We start from the raw sequence: 20,334 nt of genomic DNA on the forward strand, positions 1-20,334 counted from the left end.
CATTCTTATCCCCATCTCCGTTAAACTTTTTTTCTATCCCTGCCTTCATACCCGCAAAATTCATATCGAGCTGCCCCATTACGGAAGAAAAAACCAATATAAATCTACTCTGTTGAAAGAAAATAAAATAAAATTAGGGCAAGATAATAAATATATATAATATATACATATAAGACAATATAAGAATGTTTACATATTGATTAGAACTAAACTAAATATATAAGTAGTGTGGCTTAAGATTCATAGAAATTATATAAATATATAATATAATAATGGAAAATATAAAATTTAGTGGGGCACATTCACTTATATATATATATATATATATTCTAAACGGGGAGGGTTCGGGTCGGGGATTAAAATATCATCCTAAGTCCCTCCCCGAACACCATACCCAAAAAATTCCTCATACCCATCCCCATATCCGTTCTTTTATCCTTCATACTCAACCCATTAGGGTTGAATCCCCTCAAGGACCCTTACTTGCGGGGAAAATTGCCATTCTTAGGAGGCTCGTGGACAACCATGGAAGATGTTTTGTTGTGTGAGTGTTGGGTCCAAGTTGGTCATTCCCCGATCAGGGGCAATGAGATGAAGTTCTCACATATGTACATAAAAATTCATGGAGAACTTTGTGAAAGATCGGGTTTGCCTCGTACGGAAATGACCTTGGCTAATAGGTGAAAATTTTTGAATAAAGAGTTAGGGAAATAGAGAGATGCGTTGGCAAAAGCAAGGGACAACGTTCGAAGCAGTGAAAATCTCGGCAACGAGGTAAAATTTTTGTAATTGCCGTTTTATTAAATTTAATGTCATATTTTTTGATATTTTCTTGTATTTCCTACTTGTTTTTTTTTTAATTATAAATATTATTGATTATTCAAGCACAAATGTGGTTTGGTGCCATTGGTCAAGGCAAAAAATCTTTCAAGAATCACCAATGTTGGGAGGTCGTGAAGAATTGTTCGATATTTAAAATTATTCCCACCGGCTCGACTGTTTTGTTGAATGAGACGCCACTCCACGATTCACCGGCATAGGATTCACCGTTGGACTCCCCGATGAATCAAGACTCATCAATCCAAAGGGGGTCGAGGCCTAATGGGAGAAAGGAGGCAAAAGGCAAGAGAGGGAGCACTTCGAATAATGATTGTGCAAAATTTTTGGAGCAAATTCCAATCAATGGCTCACTGAGAATTGAGAGAAATATGAAAAGAGATGAGGCTGACAAGGCAAGAAATGAAGCATTTGCAAGAGAAATAGAGTATGCACACATACAAGACATGGACAAGAAAGAAATCATGGCCATGGATACGAGCCATATGTCCCCTGAAACAAAGTCATTTTGGAAGCAAGAATAAAGGGATGCTATGAGAAGAAGGCTTTCCTATGACGATGGACCTAGCAACTGAGATTGGTTAAATGATGAAAACCATTAGGTTGTATGGATAGAGTTGCCATTTCTTAATTAGTTGTATTAATTGTCTTTTATTGAATAAAGAAAGCATTCAATAATATAGTTATTTATTTAAAACATTGCATACATCAAAACAAAACATAATTCATTACAAAACACAAACAAAACAAATCATAAGTCATTACAAAATACAAACAAAGCATAATTCAAAACTTTCTCAACACCTATAAGTGCTCCATCAAGTCAACTTAACGTTTTTCGTGAACAAAAGAAGATTGCATTTCCATATAACTTAATCATACGGTTGTTGTAATGACCATCCCTAATCAACGGTTCATGCTCTAGTGGTTGTCCATTTGCTTCCACGAGCAGTTCATAAATTCTTGTCAATGCCGTGTTCATAGGATTTGGTTCGAATATCTCTGGTTCATCATAATCATACTCATCCTCTACAATCATGTTATGAAGGATGATGCACATCATCATAATGCTCCGAAACACCTCTTCTTCAAACATACGAGCAACCTCCTTAACGATTGCCCGACGAGCTTGGAAGATACCAAAACACCTTTCCATATCTTTCCTATAACCCTCTTGATAGGCAGCAAAGTATTTTTCCTTCTCCGATTAGGGATATGGAATTGCTTTGATGAATGTTGTCCACCTCGGGTAAATTCTGTCTACTTAGTAGTACCCACCCGAGTAGATGGTATTATTGATTTCATACGTGATATGAGGGATTGACCTCTCAACACATCGTTGAACATAGGGAATTAACCGAGCACGTTAAGGTCATTTTAAGATCCCGCTATTCCAAAAAAGGCATGCCAAACTCAAGTATCGAATGATGCAACAACTTCCAAAATTATACTTTTTTGGCCCTTCCTGTAATCTCCTTGCTAGACAATTGAGCAATTCTATTGCTACCAATGCATGAATTCGATGCTTCCAATCATGCCTAAGAAACCTCGAGCCTCAGCTTTTTGTAAAAGCCTTTGGAAGTCCCTGGGTGTAGGTTTGTGGAGGTATGTAGATAGTTTCGATTGCATCACAGAATTTGACCAAGCTCTCTAGGACAGTGGATTTTCCCCATCCTAACAATCTCATCCACCTAGTCTGTAGATGCGCCAAAAGCCAGCATCAGTAAAGAAGCTGTAAGTTTTTGCTTCGAAAGAATACCCAAAACCCTAGTAGCATGTACTTTTGAATGAAGTACGCGTTATAATTGCAAACATCATGCATGATTTATTGAAAAAATAGGGCTGTATTCTATATCGCCCCCGAAAATCAAGACTAGAGTACAATGAATTTAGGATAAAGTAATATTCCAAGAGATTCTTACCCCGAGAGTGCCTATCCACGTTCGGGCCACGGTCGGGTTGTGAACCACTGTGGTGTTGGCTTGATTGATCGAGCATACCCATTGTCATGGCAACTTAATCATCATTTGCTTCCCACTCCCTTTTTTCTTTAGCACATTTGCTCATTCTTTCTTCATTTTCTCACTCGGCCCTCTCCAATGACCTCCTCGTGTAAGATATGGAAAAAAGAATGTGTTTTGCAAAATTTGAGAAATGAAAAGATATAGAGGATATGGATGATTGGTGTGAGTTGAGGCTGTGGTTTTATAGAAGGATTTAGAATATAGAGATGACACGTGGCGCAATTATAGCAACTGAAAATCTTATCCGAAATCTAAGATATGAATTTTATAACAAATATGGATACGTGACAACCGAAAATCTTGTCCGAAATATATGTGAATTTTATAATAAATATGGACACATGGTGACCGAAAATCTTATAAAAATTAATATTTAAGTATAAAAAAATAAAATTAATTTGTTGTGAATAGTAATTGCCTTTTGCCATAGCAATAGGTAGAAAACCAACAAAAAAATTATAAGAGCATGCACTATTTATGTGAATAGTAACAACCTTTTACCTTTTATCATGACAAATAGATGGAAATACGCTTTGCCCCATCAGTTTACAATACCAAAATCTAATTGACCCTTGAAAATATGTTATATAAAGCAAATTCTTTTATCTTTTTCTGTTTTTATTTTATTTTTATTTTTATGGGAGGGCATTCCGATTTCCAACCCTGAATATCAACCTCCGTCACCAGCCTGGCTTCTTGTAAAGTTCTTTGGAAAAGGTTAGAGGTGTTATTTTTGAAAAGGGAAGGAGCTCCGCGCAGTCTGTTTCGAAAACGAAAAGCGCTTTTAGCTGCAGGCAGGAGAGGTTTAGGGTTAGGGTTTTGGTGAAAACAGAAAGAAAGAAGTAGTTCGCAATGCAGCCCTACGGTATACAGTCGATGCTGAAGGAGGGGCACAAGCACCTCTCCGGCTTGGACGAAGCGGTAGTGAAGAACATCGATGCCTGCAAGCAACTCTCTACCATCACTCGAACTTCTCTGGGTCCCAATGGTATCGCTTTCTTACTCTAAAACTCAGAGTCTCAGTTGATCAGATTTGAAATTAGTTAATTTCTTAAAATTTGTTTGTATTCATTACTGCTCAGGTATGAATAAGATGGTAATCAATCATTTGGACAAGCTCTTTGTGACAAATGATGCTGCCACCATTGTCAATGAGCTTGAGGTTCAGCATCCTGCTGCCAAGCTGTTGGTTTTGGCAGGCAGGGCTCAACAAGAAGAAATCGGTGACGGTGCTAATCTGACCATTTCTTTTGCTGGGGAGCTCCTGCAAAACGCAGAGGAGCTTATAAGGATGGGCCTGCACCCAAGTGAGATCATTAGTGGATACAATAAAGCTATCACAAAGGTTATTCAAATGATTTGCTGACTGTTTACCCATTTGGGTTTATTGGAATTCTTCCGTTCTGATTTTAGTTTTATTTTTGGGATATTTCAGACTATTGAAATCTTAGATGAACTGGTTGAGGAAGGTTCTGAGAAAATGGATGTTCGCAACAAAGAAGAAGTGGTTTGTAGAATGAAAGCTGCTGTTGCCAGCAAGCAATTCGGACAAGAAGATATCTTATCCTCACTTGTTGCAGATGTAATTATAACTTGCATACTCTTATTTGTTATTGCTTATTTTCTATGTCAGCTACCCAGCTATTTAGAAGCAAAGAAAAGGAAAAGAAAAGAAGAATAGCATGTCACTTTTGTTTTGTAAGCAAATTCTAATAGTAACTCTTTGATTGGACAATATAGGCATGCATACAAGTATGTCCCAAGAACCCAGCAAACTTTAATGTGGATAATGTACGTGTTGCAAAGATTGTGGGAGGGGGTTTGCATAATTGTACAGTAGTTCGAGGCATGGTGTTGAAAACTGATGCCGCGGGGAGTATAAAGCGAATGGAGAAGGCCAAGGTTAGCAGTCTTTTATTTATATGTATTTTAACTTTTTCATAACATATGTATGTTATAGCATTAAATGATGTGCTCTGTTTGTTCATGGTCGTTGGCAGATTTAGTCTTTCTCTAATTACTTTTTGGTCAACTTTCTCTAATTACTTTGAGTCTTTTAGCACCATTTTGTGAGTGGTTCAGTATTCTTTACCTTTGGCTTTTGTTATAAAGACACAATTTACTGGTTCCTGTGGGTATTATTTTGAATCTAATATCAAATTTCTTGTAAATGATGGATGGGAGTGTACTTTATTGAAACTTGCAGCATGAAATATAGGGTGTGAGGAAGAAGATATGCAATGATTATAACAGGAAAATGAGCATGATTATCATGCCTTTTTGTTACCTTTAAATGTCATCAAGGTGGTTTGTGATTGCCAGTGCCAGCTGCCTATGTTGAATTGCTGTTTGCTTGTGTTAGATAGTATGATGTAAGAAAAATCTATGGAAATGGTAGGTTTGTTGACTTGTTATGATGTAAAACTGATGATAATTAATCAAAGCAAATACCAGTTAGGATTGGATAGGTGTTGGTCTGCTGTGTACCATACAATGCCTTCTTCCCAAGTTGTCACATTTCGATTTCCATAAATAAATAAAAAAAGGTTGTCATACGTCAATCCTTTGGAATCAGAACAAATAATGGCATGAATATTGGATGGTTATGTACCACATAACAGTGATTCTTTTAGTTTCTTATAACTGTGATGATTATGACTTCCGATTTCATGATCTTACCTTGAAAACACTAATTTTAGGCAGTCTTCAATAATATGCGATACTCAAAATGTGCAGCAGCCTTCTTGTCATTACATGCAGCGCTTCATATATTAAAATTCAGAGGAATGCACCATACGTTTGACTATTTAGATTTTTGCTTTTCTATATGCATGTGACTTGAGCATTACAAAGGCTAACATTGGTTATTTTTTGGGTCCTTTCTTTGGTTGATATCGATTTCCACAAATTTGAAGTATCTATTCTTTGTTTATCGTAGCAGGAAAATTGTGTCAAATAAGGCAAAACGGTAAAATGTACCATTGAAAACTCAACATATAAGAGATTGGTGGACGTTCACTTATAATCACAAGCGTTTCAATAATTTTTCAAGCTTAGTACGGATTTATGGTTTCTTATTATGTGGTGATTAGGTACAAATTTTTTTGTATATACTTAAAGTGGCCCTAAGAGGAATTAAGGTGATATAACCAAGAGTAATTTTTTGGTTTCATTTGTATTTGTTATTTAACTTATATATAGCATATAAATTTCGCGATTTGTGCTTCATGAATTGTACATATATCTGTTAAAAGTGTTCTTAAAATGTTTCATTTCTCTATTTTTTGAATTATTATACTAGATTGGGTTTTGTGAGCCAAAATTGTTAATAATATTTCGAATTGCTGATATGAATAATATTGACTAACTTTATAGTGTTCTCATTCTGTTTAACTTGCAATGTGCCTCTGTTTAACTTTGTACTTGGTCACATCTTTTTTTAATTGTGTGATCCAGTTGCAATATTTTATTATAAGAACCCTTTAGCCATGTTATGTGGTCTAAATGTATTTTTGAAAGGTTCAGGTTTCTCAGCTTTAATATTCTGTTATACCTTTTCAGGTTGCTGTGTTTGTTAGTGGCGTTGATACCTCTGCAACGGAGACCAAAGGAACTGTCCTAATTCATTCTGCTGACCAGGTAATTGTTGAAGAGGAAGGTTCTCTCTGTGTTGAAGTTATTATAGAGAGAAGCCTTCTATGTTGTATATATAGCAGGAGACTAAAGTGCTCGCCTCCCTCTCCCTCCCTCTGTGTGTATGTATGTGTTTGTGGTTATATGCAACTGATTCCATAAGGTCAAATATTTTTTGGTTACACCATAAGGTCAGATTTAGTGGCAGTTTCTTGAAAGCTTATTCTGTGTGCAACTAGTTAAATTTTGCCACATATGCATAAGTTTCAAACGGTTTAATTTATTTCTAATCTATTGGTTCTTGTTATTGCTTTTTAATTTCCCCTTTGTCTTCTGTAAAAGGGCTGTACATGAAACATTAAAGATGTCTTCTAATGTGATTTACCATTTTCTGTGATAGTATGGCCATTTTGTATGGTTCTTTTGATATTAGATATGTATGTCTTGTGGACTCAAATTTTGATTTAAAACTCTGTAATTTTAACTTTTATTACTATATTACTGGAATGTGTTGGTGTTTTACTATTCTTGTCTTTAGGTCTGTAGCACTTGAGCTAGTTGTGAATTGATTGCTAGCTAGTATTACTTCTGTGTTGATACTGTGTTTCGCGTTTGTTGGATAACTTGTAGTTTTGGAGCAAGGATCCTTTTTTAGTTCTAAAAGCAAGCGCAGAAAAACATTTACTTTCTGCTCACAATGATTTCTTCAAGAGGGAATCCACTCTTCTTAGTATGGATTCCTAACCGAAGCTTTTAGCTTAACCATGATATCAGTGTACTTACAAATGAGGGTGACTAATTTTTTATGAAATCAATTAAAATCTCCTGGTTCGTGATTGAAATTGTAGTAAACTCTAGACCCATTGGAGATGAGGATTTTTAACAACTGATAACCTACTAAAATGTTCTACATTCTGTGTTTAGTACTGATTCTTCAACATTTCATTGATAATTTGGTACTAGATACATGCGTCCAAGGTGCATGTACCTATAAATATATCATATATACCCTTTACCTTATAGGTTTTTTTAATAGTTCTTTTCCCTGTTACAAGTACAACATGGTTAATTAGTACTCTAGGGTAAAGTGTTGGGTTTTAGGGCTTAGGATTTATAATTTAGCTTTGGGTTTTGGGCCTTGAAGCAAGCATTTTACTTTTTGCCACATTGTTTGAACTGTGAGATCATGTTTTAGAATCAGACTCGTGTACCTATATAATGATATATCTGTATGTCTACATGCGTGAGTTTGGTTTTTCCTGTTAAACCAGTGTTACGTGGACATTGGTTCTTTCTCATAAACAAAAGGTTGACGTGGGTCCTAAAACTCTGATAAGCAGTGTAACCTAATGTATGATTGAGTCTGCTTAGTATGTAGGGATTGTTCAGCTTTATATCTTAGATCTGCAGATTACAACTTGGGAACTCTTCTGTTCATGCAGGCAATTGTAAAATCATTCTCCCCTACAACTTCCTTTGCAACGTTTTTTAAATTATTATCCTCATTATTTATTTTCATTTCAGGAAATTGATTCTTGGTAAATGTGTTTGAATTGAATGGTGCTTGAATTCTCTGGTTTTTGTATAACTATTCTAACCGGTTTTGTTTTAAAATGTTTTGACCTTTTTTCTGGGTATCTGATGTCTGTTACTATTAGTCTCGGTATATTAAAGTTGATCTTCCTTTCTTGTTTGGCTTGGATGTTGGAAATTATCTTTGCCTACCTGTTTAATTTATTTGCATCGTTAGGTTTAATGTGGTCGATCTGTTATTAGCTAATAAGTGGTTTCTTGGTCATCCCGTAGCTAGAAAATTATGCAAAAACTGAAGAAGCTAAAGTTGAGGAACTCATCAAAGCAGTTGCAGATTCAGGTGCCAAAGTAATTGTCAGTGGAGCAGCAGTAGGAGAGATGGCACTACATTTTTGTGAGCGTTACAAGTAAGTTTCAATGGTTTTTTGTTGCTAAACTTTTTTCGACCCCTGTGCGTTCATCCTGTGTGTATGCAGTAATGTTGTAATTGTAGCATAAACTGGGACCTATAAGTTTAGGTAGACACTTTCACTATGTACTACCCATTTAAAGGTATTTAGATCTCTTTTAGAGATCCTTGAACTCTTTTAGTGTTTTAACTTTTTAGTTCTTGATTCTAGGCTCATGGTGCTGAAAATCAGTTCAAAATTTGAATTGAGACGATTTTGCCGCACAACTGGTGCCGTTGCCATGGTAATTTTACAAGAATTTGATATTTTTTGTGTACCTTATTGAGTGCTTCTTAATACACTTTGTATTTGTGTAACAGTTGAAGCTTGGCCAGCCTAACCCAGATGATCTGGGATATGTTGACTCTGTCTCGGTGGAGGAAATTGCTGGTGTTAGGGTATGCAAAGAAATGTTTCCTCAGACTGTATTTTGTCTATAAATTTGCTTATTCATGCCTCATTTGTTTTTCTTATTTCTTGTTAACGTGTCCAATATGTAGGTCACTGTTGTGAAGAATGAAGAAGGTGGCAACTCTGTATCCACTGTGCTTCTACGAGGAAGTACTGACAGTATATTAGATGACCTTGAAAGAGCAGTTGATGATGGAGTGAACACTTACAAGGTAATTTATAAGGCACATTTATAATTTTGTATGTCTTTCTAGGCTGGGTTTGTTTTACCTCTGAAATTGTTGTTAGCATATGGTTCTTTGGAACTTCTAAAATAATTCTTCGATCAGGTGTCATCGATATCTTACTATCTTAATGCATTTCATTTTCAGGCAATGTGCAAGGATAGCCGTATTGTTCCTGGAGCTGCGGCAACTGAAATTGAGTTAGCTAGGAGACTGAAGGAATTCTCTTTTAAAGAAACAGGGTAAATTGTCTCTGCTTTTGAATTTATTCATTTTAAGTGATTTACACAATGTGTATGCAATATGCCTAACTTTCACCACTATTATATATTTTTGCTTGATTCTATGAAAATTTTAAGGTACAGTCACAGAAATTATCAACAATAACAAAGATATATCCTCAAAGGAGGTGGAAATTGCTATGCAAGATTCTTTGGAGTATAAGGAATACATATCATATAAGGAATTTTATTGAAATTGTGGTATGGGGTAAATTGAAGTATACAAGATGTATAAAAAATTAAAATGGTATCCAAATAAATTTCCTAGAAAATGCCTTAAAGAAGCATCATGGGTATTACAACCCAACTAGAGAGGGACACCCGTTTTACAGTTTTAAATGATCAAACTTAGGTAACACATAATGGAGCAATTTCCTAGCACTAAAAAGAACAAAAGAAAGAAACGGATATATCATGGATGTTCTTGTCCAAAAAAGGTGCGGTTGAGATAGGTAATTGTGAAGTACTTTGATTTGAATCATTTAGAGTTCTTTGATATTGATCTGAATTGTTGGTTTTCATAATATGCATGTAATGTTGTACCTGAAAGCATAAAGTAGAATCTGGAGGCCTACACCAACTATCGGAACTTAAATTTTTAATTTTTTGTGTGTGTCCAGTCATAGGTCACAATTGGGCATTAGTGAAATAACAAACTAAAGAAAGAATGGTTTTGCAGATTGGATCAGTATGCTATAGCAAAATTTGCCGAAAGCTTTGAGATGGTGCCTAAAACTCTCGCTGAGAATGCTGGGCGTAATGCAATGGAGATCATATCGTCCCTTTATGCTGAGCATGCATCGGGAAATACCAAAGTTGGCATTGACTTGGAAGACGGTGTTTGCAGAGACGTGTCAGCTCTAAATGTTTGGGACCTCCACATAACTAAGTAAGCTTTTCTTTGTCTTGTAATGATTTATTTATTTTTTGTGTGGAAGTTTTCATTACATTGTATGTTGTTACAACCGTGATGCTTGATGTGATTTTGGTGTAATGAGATTAAGTTTTGTACATTAAATTTGGGTCAAGAAATTTTTATTTATTTATTTGGTAGAGGGCTCTTTTAATTCCCATGCCCTTTCCAGAGGTTTTGCTAGCCAATGATTTCCTGCTGCTTCTATTAGTGGTTCATTTGTTTGGTGCGTGTATCCTTCTGTTGATGTTATATATCAAAGTGCAATTTAATTTAGCTTTGTGAGGGGGTATTGTGGTGAAGTTGTAATATGGATAATAGGCATAATTAGGCAGTTGTCTACATTTGTAATATTTAATCTAGTCCATGATTTGTATTTTTGTTTTTTGGCCAGTCCATGATTTGTGGTAATTCATGTTTTTGCCAAAATCCTTTACTCTATGGAACCCAGTTATTCAGTGTTTTTTCCCTTCATTATTCTGTTTGTGTATATAGATGTAGCTATATATCCATTTTGAAAGCTTTATTTATGTTTTGGTTTCAAGAAATGGTTGGTTTCTTGAGGATAATGCAGCGACGATTCTAACCTTTTAAAAATCCTCCATCAATTTAGTGGATGTATTCTCATTCTGGATTTTCGTATGAGTTACATCCATATGAAAGGGTTTGTAGTATTTTTCAATAAGTGAAGATTCAGTTAAGGAGGAATAACGACATGTAAGCCAAGCGTCGTTCATATCTCAAACTCATACACATCAGATGTTTTATTAATTGTAAATAGTTGTTTTTCATTCATCTATTTGAATTCAATGTACTTTTTGAAATTACTGTGATTTATAAGTAAACTTTGGGTTAAAAAGTTATGTTATATAGGATAGAGGCATCATATTCTATGTTGGGCTCTTTTTTTCTTTTTGGCTGATCTTTCTTAGGGATGTTTGCTACAGGTTTTTTGCTCTCAAATATGCTGCAGATGCTGCCTGCACTGTTCTACGAGTAGATCAAGTAAGTAACTAATAACTATTGGGTTTTCCAACTTTTGGATTACCCAACTTTAATTTGGAACTGAATCATTCAGACCAGAGGGAAAACTGAAATACTCAGTGCATCTGGTTTTAAACTCGTCTTTGAGCTTTTGTTTGAATTAAAATAAGAAACCTATGAAACTCGTTCCAATACTTCAATAAATGGAAGCAAATATGAATATTTTTTTGAAGTTCCTTTGGGAAATGCAGAATTTATTAAATATAGCGTCACTGCAGTAGGTATAATTCTTTATTAAGATTGATGTAGGGTTGGGCTTACCTCTATTTTACAAAGAATTGAACAGCGAGGGATTTTGAAATTGTGAGACAAGGATTTATGACTTTCAAATGTATTGCTAATATATCTTCTGCTAGAAATACCCACTCTAGCACAACTGATTGGATATAAGTTGGGCCGCTTTTCAATGATTTCGCACTTGACAAAACAAGACTAAAAAAAAGACATAATAGCTGTTTTGTTTTTGTCAGAACATGAAAGTTGGTTTGATGATTAGTATCAATTAAGTGTTAAAATTCATTTATCTAATTGCAAGAATATGTGATGTTGATTATCGTTTAAATCATAAATAATTATGTTGACAAAACTCTCTGTGTTGCAGATTATAATGGCAAAACCAGCAGGTGGGCCAAGTAGGAGAGATCAGCCTGCAGGAATGGATGAGGACTAACTTTTTCTGTGTCACAGTTTAACTATCTCGTTTGTATTGCTCTGAGTTAGGAATCTTTTGTTGTCTACAGATGAAAAGCATGTTTTAGATTTCAATTCTGCAAGGATTGAATTTTGAAAATCATTAGTTACAAAGCTTTGGTTGTCAGTTGAAGATCTGAATACAGAATTAAATTGTAACTTTCAAGTTGTGTGGACTTGTTTAGGATGCGGAGTGAGAGTTAAATAGAGTGGAAACTTTTAAATGAACTCTTCTTCCATCTATCTTCGATTGTAGTGTGCCATCTTAAGAGAGGCCCTCAAGTTCTTGTAAACGACTGCCACTGGTCTTTGAGATTTTGTTTAAGGCTTTTTTATGTGCCTTTGCCAGACAGTAATCTATTTGATTCTTATGAAATTTTCATCTATGATGCAGCTTTTTTGCCTTCAATTCAATCTTGCCACAGCTTTTGTTCAATGATGCATCTCAAATGCTCGTTTCTTCTTTGTATTTATTTGTTATTTTTCATCGCTGCCTACATATGCAATTAACAACCGGAACACAAACAAGAATACAGTCAGTGGATATGCGGTTCTACATACAAACACATGCTCATTCTGTTACTGTAATCAATAGAAATCTTAATTTGGATCACAACCTAGGATTTACTAGGACTGGAAAATTTTAATTGAAAAACTGACCTGAATCTAATCGACTAGTCTGGATTGGTTTGGTTGCATATGGTGTTTTGCAGAACAGCAGAAAATCGCACCAAACTGGTTAAACTCAATTAAAAATAACAATTTGCAAACCTTTGATCTTGCGGTATGTTGAACCCAACTAGTCCATATATTTTACTTTAAGATAACATTTCCATGCGCTCTCTATTCATTGGCCAAGATATTTTTATTGTGTTTCTTCACTTACCAAAGATCCAAACAAAGGATGGTTGAACAACCCACCCGCACAAAATGGGCTCTCATAATCCAAGGAACTAGTGTATTTAACACTCTAAACGCATCCCCACACCACATCCTGATACTGGCACCGAAGGAGATCGACGAAAGCTACACCCGCAAAGCCAAGGAGCAGAGGGTGGTGATTGAGAATCAACAAAGAAAGGCAGTAGTAGGCCACATTAAAGAGAACCTAGAGGAGACAAAAACCTCATATCCGAGACATAGCTCCGAGAAAATGCACCTATGGAGAGTGGGAGGAGCTGCATGTCCGCGGAACAATCTGAAATATGAATTTAAAGATAATAATAATTCTCAACAAAATTGTAATAATCATATACAATAACAAACTCACATGAAATTAATGTAAATCAACAAACACAAGTAGAAATACTAACAACTTTAGAGATTGAGGCTTGCAAGAATTGCAATGTCCTAAAAACAGATTCCGCCCCTATTCTTGTGCTCGCAGTTCTATAGCTTCCATCTCTCAGGATTCAATAATCGATAATCCTAAATTGAAGCACTTCAATTTAAGACTCTGGCGAATCAATTATATATTTGTACTTTTAAGACAAACGTCAGAAGTATTTAATAAAGAGATAAAATAAAGTATTGGGGAATACTCTATTTTTCATGAAAGAACTCTATCCATCTTTTTAAAGATATCAAGGTTGATGAAGGGTGCATGATTTATATAAAACTCAATCCACCCTTTGATAAAACAACGTATCTACGAATTAGTGTAAGTTCAAGAGATACAACCTTTGCATCATTATGCTTTGAAAACCAATAGGCACAAATCTAAGGAAGCCGACCAGTTAGAGAAACTGGTCTAATACAAACTTATTTTTCATTCACTATGGAAATTAAATATTATTAAATAATATAAAATTTCCAACACTACTGACTCACAAGTAGGGAGAGGAGGAAAGATGAGAAGAAATGAAACACAAACAACTATAAGAAAAAAAAAAAAGTAAAATAAACTCTCACAAAGGAGTGGATGAACGCTCACAAAGGAGAGAGAGGAAAATAGGAGATTGGAGGAAGAGAATAGAGGGGAGGAGAGGAGGAACAATAACCCTCCCCTAGTGTGGCACTAAAATCATTTCCGAGAGAGAGAGAGAGAGAGAGAGAGAGAGAGAGAGAGAGAGAGAGAGATTTGTTATAAGGTGTTGCTATCTTACCATTTTGTAGGGATTAGAGTAGATAAGTTTCTCCATGAGCTATGTTGCATAGGTAGGGGTATGCTGATACAATATGATACGATTCGCCAATACGGCAGAACTCCAAAAATTAGGATACGGGTACCGATACGGGGATTAAAATAATATATATTAATTAATTAATATTGCATCCATCATGTTATAATCATTCATCATGACTTCAAAACATAAAACTAAATACAAAATACAAGTCTCCATATAAATAAATAAATAATAATAATAAAAAAGCAACACAAACAAATTAAAACACTGAGAAGCCAGTTCCAAAATTTCTGACTCCATTAGATTTTATAATTTTCAAAATTACCCCTTAAAGTATCGGAAATGTATCGGGACCGTATCCTTGAAGTATCGGAAACGTATTGGAAGTTCTAACTTTCAGAAAAGTCAATGATACTCCTATGTTCATATTAGATAAGTATCGTACTCGTATCGGATACCAGCATACCCCTCTAATTAAGAGTATCAGTGCAACATAGTCCATGAGTAATCCATCTTCTACCTTCAATTTGGTCAATGAAGTTTTTATTTCTTCCTTAAACATACTTTAATTATAGAAAGTATCCAATCTAATACTAGTCATCAAATAACACCTAGAGTTTAGCTTAGGCTATCTCCAGTCATGGGCTATATCTCAAATATAGCTATAAAATAATGCAAAATCCATCTCCAGCCTTGCTAAACAAAATTTTGGCCAAATTTGGAGGGATACATTTGGCCTTTTTACCCTCCAATCGGGCTACATGTAGCCCAACTTTGGCCTAGGCCAAATTTTTTGTGGGCCCCATGCATGTGCTTTCAAATGTTTTTAATTCATGTTGTTTAAGAAAAAAAGTATAAAAAAGTATTGGTCATGACTGTTGCAGGTCAGACCATTGAAAACCAATATGTTTTTTCTTTTTTTTAAAAATGTCAATTCATGTAATTAAGAAAAAATTATAAAAAAAATTATTGGTCATGACCTTTGGAGGTCAGACCATTGAAACTCATCACTTTTTTTTTAAATTTTTTATTTTTTTTAAAATTTAAATTTACATGTGGTCACCTTTTTAAATGTTTTCAAGTGTTGTTTAAAAAAAGTTATAATTAAATTAAACAATATACAGTTGTTGAATGTATGAGTATTGTATCATAATTTTTCTCCAAATAATAAAATATGAAGGACCATAAAATATAGTCATGCATGGCTGGAAATGGAAAAATTTAGCCTTGAACTACATTTAGCCATATAATTGAAGATGACTTTATTGGACCGATCCATGCCCAGCCCTAGGACCCCTTAATTTCAAAATTCTACTTCATTCTATCAAAATTCCGGTGGAAAAATTGGACGAAATGAAGTCACGATGATCCCTTAATTGCAATAATTAATAAACTACAAACATAAAATTGCGAAAATCAAAATTACAAATATCTTAATAATTGCGTGTTGGTCTGTAAGGCTTTCTTTTTCGGTCCGAAGTAAGAGAAAAATACCAAAGTAGGTGCTTTCTGTCTGGTGAATTTGCCTCGACCCTGAAAATAACCCCAACCAACAGACTCTAAAGCCCTCCTCCCTCCTCCTCTCGCTCAATACTCTAAACCCTAAACCCACCATCAATGGCCGACCCAAGCTCCGCCGCTGGCGACGGCGATTCCAAAGACAATTCCGTCGCCAAGACTGCCGGGTTGGTGGTCTTCTCGGGCATCGCCATGAGCATTCTCAAAGCGTTAAACCCTTTCAACAAAAAAGAAAATGAAGAAACTCCACTCAGCGAGTCAACTCAACCCATTCAGCTGACTTCTTCGCAGCCTCAGCCTCAGCCTCAGCCTCAGCCTCAGCCTCAGCCTCTCCCTCCCCAACAACAACCCATTCTCAAGGAACCACACACTCCTCTGCCCGTACGTCATTTCGCAATTTACTGTTTTTGATCCTGTTTTGTGTGAAATTTTCGATTTGACATTTTGTAGTTAACCATTTCTTTGTTGCTTTTGGGTTTTTGTTTTTGGGATGTTCATTGCTTGCATAATGGATTCTTGAATTTTTTTTGTTACTTGAGTGAGTGACCTTTCATTTGGGTTTTTTTATTAGTGTTTATGCTTTGGAAAAACCCATTACTTATAATGTGATTTTGTTTGATACATTGGTCATTGAAGGTGCCACTATTTGCTCATTGCTTGTGCACTTGATCATCAATTATGGCTCTAAACTCTGAAGTTTCTGGCTGTTTATTGAAAGCTCATTGATTTGATTTGTGGGTGTTATTGTAGAAAACCATTACGAGCATTGACCAAAATGTGCCAGACACACTGAAGTCGTCGCATAAGACAATACAGATTGAGAAAGGAGATACACTTTGGGGGCTCTCTAGAGAATATGGGGTAGACTTTATCTTCTCTTTACTCTTTTGGTATTTCACATGATAATGTTCTAAGTTTACAACTTGGAGAAAATTTGCATGAGTAGAAGTAATTCTGGTGGTGTTCAATTGTGCAGCCAATAATTGAGAAACAAAAGATAGAAGGACCTACTTACTTTACCACTTTAAACATATGGAATATGTGTGGAAACACCCCTAAGTACTTGCACCCTCAGAAACTCTTTTCTGAACAATAATCGGAAAAACGGAGTTGAACATTTACTTAGTTACAAAAACAACATAATGCTGGAATTTGATTGATCTCATTCTGAAATACTTGGGTGGAGCAACTTGAAATGTTTGGAAACCACAATGATATGGCATATTATTATATTTGTTAGTGAAACAGAGGGTGAGAATTTATTTATGTTGGATGACTGCCAAAACCTTTGAAAGTAATAATATGTTTCACTTTGAAGTATGAAATTTTGCCACTACAAAATGACATGATGCTATTTGTATTTTTCTAGTATGATATTTTATTTGGTAGTCATGTTTTGCTTTTGATTTGATATATGTTTTCTTTTTATACACATCTTAGGTATCCATTGATGCGATCAAAGAGGCTAACGGTCTTACAGGGGATACAATCTATGCTGGCAAGAAGCTTATCATTCCATGAATACGTTCTGTCTGTCGCTTTCGCAGAACTCATTTTAAGAAATTTTAGAGAAGCATTGATGCGATCAAAGAGTCTCTTCACTTAAAAGCAAAGAGCAGGCATAGCCTTGTAGTTTCGACATTTCTTGTTTTGATTATTGGTATGGCTGTACTGGAGTTGTAAGCAGTTTTCAGGATGAGACATTGAGTTCGATATCCAAATTTAACTTAACTGGTTTTTAACAAATTTTATAGGAGCAATGCAGCTGCCCTTGGGAGTCTTCCATGCCTCACTTAAAACCGAAGATACAGTATACCATAGTTTTTATATAATGTGAGGCTTTACCTTGCATCAATAACTTTCAATTTAACAATTTTTCAGGCTCAAAGATTTTGTTTTTAAGGCTCAAAGCAAAGTGTGAAGTACCAAGCACTCAAAATTCGAGGCAACTCGGGAACTCATCATATGCCATAACTACAAAAGCTTAAAGGGTACTTCCAAAAACTTATAATTCAAAAAACAACAAATTAACAGAATTTGGTCCACCAAACATTAACTCAAGCTTCGACAAAACTTAAAATTGAAATATGCAGACAATCCTAAGGAACTAGGAAGCTGAAAGCTGCTGGGACTTGTTAAGGATCACACCCTCATATTTGACCTGGAACCATTTCATGGCATCATCCTTGGTGACCCTGTGCTGGATCCCAACACGAGACTTGCATCTACGACGACGGCCAACACGATAACCCGGACGCTCCAAAACAACAAAGAAATCCATCCCATAAATACCAGTTGAAGGATCGTACCTGCAAAAGAACAATGATAAATACATAATTAATAAATAGGTTAGAGTAAGAATGAAAGTCAACCAAACCAAGATAGTAACATCCAATTGGCCACATGAGACAGGAAAAGCGACAAAAAAGTACAAATGTAAAACTAATAACAGTGTTTTGAAAACAATAGTCAGATTTATCCAAGTTTCTGTGACAAATCAGTAAGCCATACATTGCAGTCGCTTCCAGTACACAATAACAAACAAACTAATACTCCAGTTGCTTTCTAAGACTCAACTGTCAAATGACAATAGTTACAAACAAATAAACAATGCATCCATGCAAAAAACCTACACTCTGCAATGCAGAATTGGCATATTATCTTTAAAATCGTAGCCAAGAAATAGTTTTGAATCATGTGAATTTATAGTAAGATAATACTGGAATCAAAGTTTCATATTTCAAAGGAATAAATAATGAATGCACAAATAACCAATGAAACAGCTTACTTGATTCCCAAATCAATGTGCTCCTGGATACCAAATCCAAAACAACCAGTATCACTAAAGTTCCTTCTTAGCAACTCATATTCCTTCACCTTCAATCCACTCTCCAAAAGTTGCATGGCCTTGTCACCCCTAACAGTGACATAGCAGGCAATCTTCTCATTACGCCTGATACCGAAGGATCGAACAGTGTACCTTGCTATAAATTGCAAAGGCGAAAATTGCATTAGAATACAATATAAAACAGATGAAAGAAAGAATACAACATCTATAACCATATCATGGCGTTAATAACCGCAACAATCACTTCAGCTATACTCAACAACTTTTGACACAATAGTCTGAATTAAAACGACGTCGCGCCCACCAGTTCACCACCAAAGTCAATACCCAAGGACTTTAACATATCAAAGTAGAAGGCCTAAAAACACAGAAGCCAGAAACCAACCACACTTGATTCAACTTTCTGCATCTACGCAAGCAATGTATTGTTGCACAAACCAGCCCTTCACTAGTCAAACATTTTCAATTGTAAACCATCTTAAAAAAGAAAATACAATTTAGGTATACTGATCCAACAATCGCACGCAGACGAGCATACACGAACAGTGTCCAACTGTTTATATCAAAATCAGAAGAGACTCCATCCTACTATTTATAGTAAAATTAGAAGACTCTCCATGTATTCCAAGAAAACTTATATCCTACTATTTATAATAAAATTAGAAGACTACATGTATTCCAAAATAATTTATCATTCCAAATCCTTACCAAGACAATGCAGTCAACAGATTGAAACATAAACCCAAGATTTAAAATTTAAAATTTAAAATTACATGTTAGACCACCGATTTTTGGAAGATTTTTTATTTGTGTTCCTTCTTCACCATCAATCAAAACAATGAGAAACCCAAAACCCGGAACTATAGCATCATTTTCTGTACCTACATCCTATTAGGTATAAATCTGTGTCATTTGCACTTGAGGGAAACAAACCCATTTAAAGCGAACTAGTATCCAGTCGTATCACAAAGTTTATTACCAATAAAAAGACAACCAGGTGACAGGGAAAAACATTGTTACCTTTGGAGAAAACGGGTGTTTGTCCACTGAGTTGCTCCAACACCTTCAAATAAGAAACAAACAAATAAACCATCTATAGCAGTAAATTGCATGGTATTTGTGTGAGATGGGTGGTGAGGATAGCAATGGCTACCTTCGCGGCTCTGGTGAGTCGATCTCCACTCTCACCAACAGAGATGTTTAGGACCAGCTTCTGGACCTTGATCTCCCTCATGGGGTTCGCTAACTTCTTCTCTGAAGCCTGCATTTCACAGCAGCCAAAAACAAATCAGAAAGAAAAGAAAAAAAGCCAAACCAATAACAAGGTCACGATAACATTTAATTACAAATCAAACAGAGAAATCCACTAGCGAGCCAGAGCTAGAGCAAGAGAGAGACCATTTGGGATTTTGAGTTGCAGCCGCAGTAGGGGTCTGGTATGAGAGCGGCAGATAGAGAGGGAAAGAGAGGCAAGAACCCTAAATATGACGAGGAGATATGGAGCTAGGGTTTTGATGCGAGTGGTTTTTTTTTTATTGTTAGACTGACAGACAAAATTGCCCCTTTTAACATCCGAAATTACGGTGTCGTTTCTGTGTTTTAGGGTTTCGGCCACCCCCTGGGGAAAGTTGTTATTCTGACTTGATCAATGGGTTTGGGCCAGGCAAGTACATCCTAGTAGTGTATGGGCCTTGAGATTGTTTATTGGACTTTGTTCGCATGGAGAAAAGCAAAGGGCTGGCTGGCCCTTGCCTTAGGCCACCTCCAGCGCAAGGGCCTATAGCCAGGGCAAAAGGCAGCCCT

General features: G+C 35.7%; 3 protein-coding genes across 4 annotated transcripts; 2 read left to right on the forward strand and 1 right to left on the reverse strand.

Moving 5' to 3' along the window:
- The first annotated feature begins 3,513 nt into the window (after positions 1-3,513).
- Positions 3,514-12,448, forward strand: LOC117622227 (T-complex protein 1 subunit theta-like). Its single transcript, XM_034352823.1, has 13 exons — positions 3,514-3,849; positions 3,944-4,206; positions 4,297-4,443; positions 4,602-4,763; positions 6,423-6,500; positions 8,301-8,434; positions 8,648-8,720; positions 8,797-8,874; positions 8,977-9,099; positions 9,259-9,353; positions 10,072-10,281; positions 11,253-11,310; positions 11,951-12,448. The coding sequence occupies exons 1-13, from the start codon at positions 3,714-3,716 to the stop codon at positions 12,017-12,019; spliced, it is 1,626 nt and encodes a 541-aa protein (XP_034208714.1). The 5' UTR covers positions 3,514-3,713; the 3' UTR covers positions 12,020-12,448.
- Positions 12,449-15,623: 3,175 nt separating this feature from the next.
- Positions 15,624-17,443, forward strand: LOC117623109 (probable endopeptidase p60). The gene is made up of 3 exons (XM_034353967.1): positions 15,624-16,064; positions 16,434-16,544; positions 17,124-17,443. Exons 1-3 carry the CDS (start codon positions 15,783-15,785, stop codon positions 17,202-17,204), a joined length of 474 nt encoding a protein of 157 aa, XP_034209858.1. The 5' UTR covers positions 15,624-15,782; the 3' UTR covers positions 17,205-17,443.
- Positions 17,444-17,622: 179 nt separating this feature from the next.
- On the reverse strand, positions 17,623-20,058 carry LOC117623108 (60S ribosomal protein L11-like). Of its 2 annotated transcripts, XM_034353966.1 has the most exons (5): positions 19,930-20,058; positions 19,685-19,792; positions 19,552-19,594; positions 18,472-18,667; positions 17,623-17,992 (listed from the first exon to the last, which is right to left on the reverse strand). In XM_034353966.1, exons 1-5 carry the CDS (start codon positions 19,930-19,932, stop codon positions 17,791-17,793), a joined length of 552 nt encoding a protein of 183 aa, XP_034209857.1. In that variant the 5' UTR covers positions 19,933-20,058; the 3' UTR covers positions 17,623-17,790. The 2 variants fall into 2 exon arrangements, with proteins under 2 accessions (XP_034209857.1, XP_034209855.1); XM_034353964.1 differs by lacking the exon at positions 19,930-20,058 and having other exon boundaries at positions 19,685-19,798.
- Positions 20,059-20,334: the final 276 nt, after the last annotated feature.

Source organism: Prunus dulcis, chromosome 3 (genome assembly GCF_902201215.1).
Source record: "Prunus dulcis chromosome 3, ALMONDv2, whole genome shotgun sequence".
NCBI classification, from domain to species: Eukaryota; Viridiplantae; Streptophyta; class Magnoliopsida; order Rosales; family Rosaceae; genus Prunus; species Prunus dulcis.